This window comes from Cricetulus griseus, chromosome 3 (assembly GCF_003668045.3).
Source record: "Cricetulus griseus strain 17A/GY chromosome 3, alternate assembly CriGri-PICRH-1.0, whole genome shotgun sequence".
Classification (NCBI taxonomy): Eukaryota; Metazoa; Chordata; class Mammalia; order Rodentia; family Cricetidae; genus Cricetulus; species Cricetulus griseus.
Genome location: NC_048596.1, coordinates 31411499 through 31418925, shown reverse-complemented (window position 1 = coordinate 31418925; position 7427 = coordinate 31411499). Strand labels below are relative to the sequence as shown.

The window sequence follows — 7427 nt, the reverse complement described above, 5'->3', positions numbered from 1 at the left end:
ATGGCAATCTAAATTTTGGTGTTAATTAACTAGAGAGAAGGAAAGAGAACAAGAAGGGCATGCAAAGAATTGTGTTACATTTCAGAAAGTTTAAGATAAAGATTTTTTTTTTTTTTTTTTGGTTTTTCGAGACAGGGTTTCTCTGTGTAGCTTTGGAGCCTATCCTGGCACTCGCTCTCGAGACCAGGCTGGCCTCAAACTCACAGAGATCTGCCTGCCTCTGACTCCCGAGTGCTGGGATTAAAGGCATGCACCACCAACTCCCAGCAAGACTTTCTTTTTTTTTTAATATGAGTTTTTTTTTTTAAACAATCTATCTTAGGAGATTAATATCCTGAGTTCACAAATAATAACTGTGTACCATCTGACAATTGTCCTCTAGGTAATGCCACTTCATGACCTATAAAATTGGGAAGACTATCCCACAGACGTTAATAGCTTTTTGTGTTTTGCAAGGCTGGACTTCAAAACCAGAGCCAGGGATCTAGGTTCTTAACCCACATAATATTCATTTCTTGCTCCCACCACTGTGTGTGTGTGTGTGTGTGTGTGTGTGTGTGTGTGTGTGTGTGTGTGCACGTGTGTGTCTACTACCTGGTTAGTCTTAGCTGTCAATTTGATATAATCTAGAATTATTTGGGAAGAGAATCTGAACTGATGCATTGTCTAGATGAGATTAGATTGTGGACACGTCTGTGCGAGATTGTCTTGTCTGTTAATTGATATAAGAGGGCTCAGCCTACTGTGGGCAACACCATGCCCTAGGTACCAGACCCTAAGCTGTATGTGAATGCTAACTGAGCACAAACCTGCCTGCCAGCCGGCAAGCAGAACCCTTCAGACTTCCTGTTGTACTTCTGTTATAAAGTGAATTTCTTGGTCAGAGATAAAGCTGTCTGGAACATCAAGAAGGCTTGTCTGCAAGTTTCTGCTTTAATAATACACTGTGACCTGGAATTTTGTGCCAAATATATCCTTTCTTGCACAAGGTTACTTTTGATCATGGTATTTCCACAGCAACAGAAATAAAACTTTAAAAGTGTATGATGTATATGTTTACAAAAATGTATGATGTACATATGTATATTTGTGATGTATGCATGTGTTTGTGTGCAGGTGCACATTCATGTAGGTGAGTATAGATTTGTGCATGTCAGTCTTTGCCTTCCACCTTACTTGAGGCAGGGTGTCTTCTTTGTCATTCATTGCTGCATATACCAAATTAGCTAGCCCACAAGTTTCAGGGCGTTCTCCTGTCTCCACTTCTCATCTTGCTGCAGAAACACTGAGCCTAGATTTTACATGGATTCTGGGGTTTCGAACTTAGGTCCTCACACTGGTTCAGCAAATACTTTACCTGTGGAGCCATCTCCTGGGCCCCTAATAGTATTTTTATATCTCACTCTCAAGAATATTTAGGATTGAGCCAAGCAGTGGTGGTGCACACCTTTAAACCCAGCACTTGGGAGTCAGAGACAGGTGTATCTCTGAGTTCAAGGCCAGCCTGGTCTACAGAGTGAATTCCAGGTCTACCAGGACTACACAGAGAAAAAAAAAGGAAGAAAGGAAGGAAAAGAAAGGAAAGAAGAAAAAAAGAATATTTAGGAGTGAAAACATTAAAAATTCCTGGGGCACAGTCAGTAAACATTAGCTGCCTCTATTTGTTGTTGTTTTAATTTTTTAAGTTGGCATATAAAATAAAAGGTTTCATTGTGGCATTTTCATGCATAAATATCAATATATTTTATTCTTCTTCAGTTAGTTTTATTATTATGGCATAGATGAAAAGAGAAAGCACTTCCCCGTCTGTCTTCTCTCTTAGGATGGGAAGAAGAATGACAGCCCGGCCTCAGCTGCAGTAGAACCAGACAGCAGTGTTGATGTCTGCAGCCACTGATCACTACTGCAGTTCTCCAGTTTTAAAATACCCATTTTGGGGCATTTTAGCATCCCCCAAATCAGGATTTCATCTTAGAAATCAATGTGCAACTTAATACTGTTGGGCTTTCCTTCTAAAAACCTCTTACTAAAATGAAGATGTGCCTAATAATTGATTGTGCCCCAGGATTGAGCAAGTAAAGTAATTATTATGCCGTTGCCATAGCAAGGCGACAGTTTTAAGACAAGAATAGCTAAGCTGCTAGGGAGTGCAGTCCAGGGTATGGAGGGGGATTTTGCGTTATAGCCTTTAAAGGGTTTGGAAGTTCTATTAATAGCCTTTGTATCTTCAGGCACCTGAAGCCTTAGATACAAGGAAGTCAGAATTATTTGGCCCCAATTTGCTGATTCTAACCCTTCAATGCTGAGCTTCAGGAATTTAGCATACAGGCACATATAAACACTGTTCACGCATGCATGCACACACACACAGCCCCCACTCTGAATCTCCTCTTCGTCATTTCTGGGAGTCCTCTTTACTCAGGGTTAACCCTTCTGGTATCTCAGTTCTCTTTTTAGGCAGATAAACACCCTTTACCCAGTCATTTCAGAGGATACCTGCCACTACTCTGAACCCTGCCCTTACAGAACCCAGTCTCCTGGTACTCAAGATCTGCATAGTCTGTAGATAAACTTTCCTTTTTACTAATGAGTCAGACATACAGAAACATGCCACTAGCTCCTTCGGATACAGCATGGTCTATGCCTCTGCTGGAAAGGCATGCAGCTCAAGCAGAGTGTAGGTTGGAGAGGGTCATGAGAACCCAGTGGCAATCTGAATCGTGCCCAGCCCCAGATCTCTTCTAGAGCATTTTCTGCATTTCTAGGTCATAAGTAGAGAAACATGCCAAGCTAGTTTGTCTTTGACAGGGGAAGCAACCTATATCTTCCTCCATGTGATGAACCAAGCCTTTTCTGACTCACAGGCCAGCTTTATCTACATTCTTTTGTCAGGCTTATTTTCCATAATGCTATCCTTTCCCAGTATGTAAAGAAGAAATTTTAGTCAAATGTCTGGATAGAATGGATCTCTGAGGGGGGGTGTTTTGTACTTATATTCAAGAATTTTTATTAATAAAATAGGTTTCTAGACATAGCAGAAATTTTTATTTAAATTATCATTTACTGTTTACATTTGGAGGGACTTTGATAAACCCATCACTCTTATTAGGTAAATAATTTACTAAATGTAGATCATTAACAGCTTCAGCTTTGTTATAAATAAAGGCTAGAAAAGCCACTAGTTTCCTGAATTGATTGCTGTTGTTGCTTGCTATTTCTGATGAGGAGTTTTGTGTCTTTTTATATCACACAGATTTGTTTCACTGTGTGCTATTTTTACACCTTAAAAGGATAGCTTTGAAAACAACTGATTAGAAGCCCTGTAAACTAAATGAAATTTCATTTCATAGATCTCTCTCAAAATATAAATATTTTGGATATGGTTAAACATAAGCCTAACAAAATAGACTGTTCCTCTATTCCATTTATTTATCTAGGTTTGCTCAGGAGATGAGAACATTGCCAACTAGGATCCCTCCTTTGAGATGCCCTGTCTTGATCTGGGTTCTGGAAACCAATTATTACAAATGGACCAACTCTCTGACCTGAGCAAATGGGAGCTCATGGACCCCAGACTGACAGCTGGGGAACCAGCATAAGACTGAACCTGGTCCCCTAAAGGGGAATGTCAGTTGCAGGGTTTGGGCAGGGCTTCTGGCAGTGGAACCAGTATTTATCCCTAGTGCATGAATGGGTTTTGGGAGCCCATTCCCTATGGAGAGATATTCTCTCAGCCTACATACATGGGGGAGGGCCTAGGTCCTGCCCCAAATGATGTGACAGACTTTGATGACCCCCCCCCATGGGAGGCCTCACCCTCCCAGAGGCGTGTATGGGGGATGGGAGTGGGGTTTGGTGGGGGGAATGGGAGGGCTGGAGGGAAAGGGAACTGGGATTGGTATGTAAAATAAGATCTTTTTAGTTTTAATAAAATTTAATTTAGAAAAAAGAAATGGGCCAACCCAGTTTTCCTATGAGGAAAAAAACATTACTGCATCAGATGGAATCAAAACTAACAAAGAATTGTGTTTTTAATTGAGAGTGGGGAAACATAAACACAAGAAAATGGACAGCAAGGTTAGTGGTCAAAACAATCCAAGGAGGAAAAATTCAGATGGAAATTCTGACCTGGTAATTTGAAATATCAATTCTGAATGACCAATGTCTGGTTCATGTTAACTAGCTTAATCCAGGGCCTTTTTGCTTTTTTAAAAACCTTTATTTATCAATTTTGGATGAGCAGAGAGAGGTCAGAGTCTGGAAGTATTTTTGAAACCACTAGAGTTTAAACAGGCAAAGGAGGAAAAGTCTATCCAGTCACAAAACGGTGTTTAGGCACATAATGCTGTACTTTTCAGAACTTCATTACACACAGTCAAATCCCACACCAGCTTTCATACATTCAATAAAACCATTATCCTTTTTAAACAAGGGAAGCACACCCTCCCAGGTTAAAAAAAATTATAAGCAGTACCAGGTTGGGTGAAAGGGTTATTGAATATAAACCCAAGAGAGGGCTAAAGTTGGCTTGGATGCAGTCACAGGTACAGAAAACTCCTTTAGTTGGCTGGACGGTAGTGGCACACACCTTTAATCCCAGCACTGGTAAGGCAGAGGCAGGTGGATCTCTGTAAATTTGAGTCCAGCCTGGTCTACATGGTGAGTTCCAGGACAGTCAGAGCTACACAGAGAAACCCTGTCTGGAAAAACAACAACAACAACAACAACAACAAAACAAAACAAAACAATTCCTTCAGTATCTGGAGGGATGTATTACGTTCCACAATGCCATGCTTGCAAAGATGAGCAGAATATTCAACAAGATCACTGGGTCTAAGGCTTGATCAAGGATATTTCCTGGGAATAGGCAACCAGACAAGGAGCTAAGTGATACTTGACACATTCCCTTTCTGGATTAGTGTTCTGATCCCTCTGCTTATGAGTTACAAACTCGGGGTGAATTGAGGGAAAAAGTGGGTTGCCCTCTCAGACTCCATCTGATTGGCTCTGGTTTGCTGAGCAGACCAGCTCCCACAACTGGCAACCATTAAATGTAGACAGACATGCTTTCAGAAATATGAATAAGATGCAGGTAGGGAAAAGAAAAACACAACATCGGTATTTAAATTTAGTCTTTGCTTTCAAAGAGCCTAATTCCAAAATAAAGCAAAACCCAAACCCAGCAAACAAACAAAAATCACTATTACCGGTTTAATTTTCCCTTCCACTCATCGCTCAGAATAAGCCATCGCGGCTGCCCAGACTTACTCTCTGAACACTGCTTTGCAGCCCTCCGACACTGCTGATACCTCACTGCGATTCTATTACCCACTACTGATTTCTGTGGTACTTTCGAATCTATCGGGAGAGTTCACGCAGTTTCTCCGGGCTCCTTTGGAAACCTGGGTGAAGAATATGGGGAGGCGGACAAGCATGGAAGTTTTGAGCTCCACACCCCATCCTAAGTATTTACTTATGTCCTGGGCTTCCTCTTAAATTTATCAGCGAAGTGATCTTTGAGGGTTTGAAAAATCACTCGTGTGTAGAAAAGGGGCACCACACAATTTGGTGTGAACACCTGGCCTATGTCACTACTGCTAGAGGAAAAGGCATTTCTCTCAATAATGATCTGGGCTCTGCCTACCTCACAAGGTCTTTGTGATGCAGAAACAACCCACTGAATCACCTCCACAGAGCAGTCTGCAATGGAGAGAGGTGCTGGATGACTGGCAGCCCTTTGGACCGGAAGTCCCACCTCTAGCTTCCACCTCCTCACCCACCCAACCCCTACCAACCGGAAGTGGATCCTCACCCAAAGCATCCACTCCTCTGGCAAGGACCTAGACTCACTAGCCAGCGCAATGAGTTTTGTTACCCAAGATATGGACCTGTCTCACCTAGACTTTTATCCCACTGGCGAGAATTCTGACCCTGCAGGCCTAGACTGCAACTCCACCAGCCCCAATTACTTCTCCACAAACCAAGGACTAGACTCGCTCTACCAAGAGCTGGACCTGGACTCCCTGGATGAAGACGATTCCCTGCCTGTTCCAGATGCCATGACACAGTCCTCTGTATCCACATATGAGTCCCACCCAGCTTCAGAACCAGAGTTGACCGAGGCTGAACTAATGGAGCTCAAATCTGAGCTCACGAAATTGGAGGAAGAGATCCTAACATTACGCAGTGTGCTGGCAGCCAAAGAGAAGCAGTGTGGGGAACTCAGGAGGAAGTTAGGATGCATGGCTTTGATGGGACTGAGGCAGAATCTGTCCAAGAGCTGGCATGATGTCCAGGCCTCCAACACCTGCATGAAGCAAAAGACTTCATCTGCCCTATCCTCGGTGGGCTCTGCCATCTGCAGGAAGCTTGAAGACGTGAAGAAGTCGTCCACCTTCAGATCTCTAGAGGGGCTGATGGAGACAGTCAAGTCAAGAGTTGCAGGTGTCAGAGAGCTTGGCAGTGGCCTTTCTTCATCAGTGAGTGGCAATGATCCATACTCAGTTCCAAGGAGTGGCTATGAAACTGTTCCAGGGCTCGGAGATGAACTGCTTTCTGTCCTGAAGCCAGAGTAAGGCTTTTTTTGGCCTTGCTTGGCTGCCAAACCAGTACAGAAATCCTCTTCCATCAAACAAACCAAACAAAACCAAGCAATCAACCAACAATGGTAAAGCTATTATAATTCTGGGTGAGGTCACAATCCAGTTTTGATATCAGGAATACCCATTTGTGTACGATATTTGCTGCTCTTAAGTGAGAGAGAAGCCCCAAGTTTTATAGTCGTTATTGACACCAGTTTGTAGATGAAATGCATCTGTTAGCTTTTCTGAGGTTAAGTTTAACGGACAGAGTAATGACTCCAGAGGAGTCCCAGACCATCTAGATCCCAGACTCTTTGTAATATTAGCCTATTAGAAGGCCAGAGAGACCTGTATTTGGGATTGGGAAAAGGTGTAAAATGACCTGGTGTATATTTTTTCCATTTCCTTCAAGCACCACTCACTTGACCTACAACCTTTATTTTCTTGTGCTGCTGGTGATGCAGCCCCACACTTCACACATGCTATGCAATTTCTCTACGCCTTAACTGCATCCCTGGCCTCATAGTTTTTGTTTTTAAAATACAGTCAAGAAAACCGTCCATCTTAAGTTCCTCAGAAAAGTGGAGAAAATATTAGCTGCTGATGGTTGTCCTAGAACTATACATTTTATAAAACCTTTTATTTTTCAAAGTGGTCAATTCAGCAAATCAAATTAGCTTTGATTCAGGCGATTACTATTTTGGACTCAAAGTGAAAATGCAAATTTACATTGTGTGTACTTTGCTTTTTTTGTATATTAAAGTTGGGGTTCAACATTTAACCCTTGTGGCAGCATGTCTCCACCACAAATTGCATCTTATTCTTCAGCAGTTGCTAATTAGTAAT

At 42.2% G+C, this 7427-nt stretch overlaps 1 protein-coding gene across 1 annotated transcript; it reads left to right on the top strand.

Moving 5' to 3' along the window:
- The first annotated feature begins 5882 nt into the window (after nt 1-5882).
- On the top strand, nt 5883-6575 carry Tpd52l3 (TPD52 like 3). The gene has a single exon (XM_027406765.1). The coding sequence runs from the start codon at nt 5883-5885 to the stop codon at nt 6573-6575; it is 693 nt and encodes a 230-aa protein (XP_027262566.1).
- The last annotated feature ends 852 nt before the right edge of the window (nt 6576-7427 follow it).

Excerpts from the sequence above, each read along its gene's own strand:
- Tpd52l3 (XM_027406765.1), top strand. The coding sequence starts at position 5,883 with ATGGACCTGTCTCACCTAGACTTTTATCCCACTGGCGAGAATTCTGAC.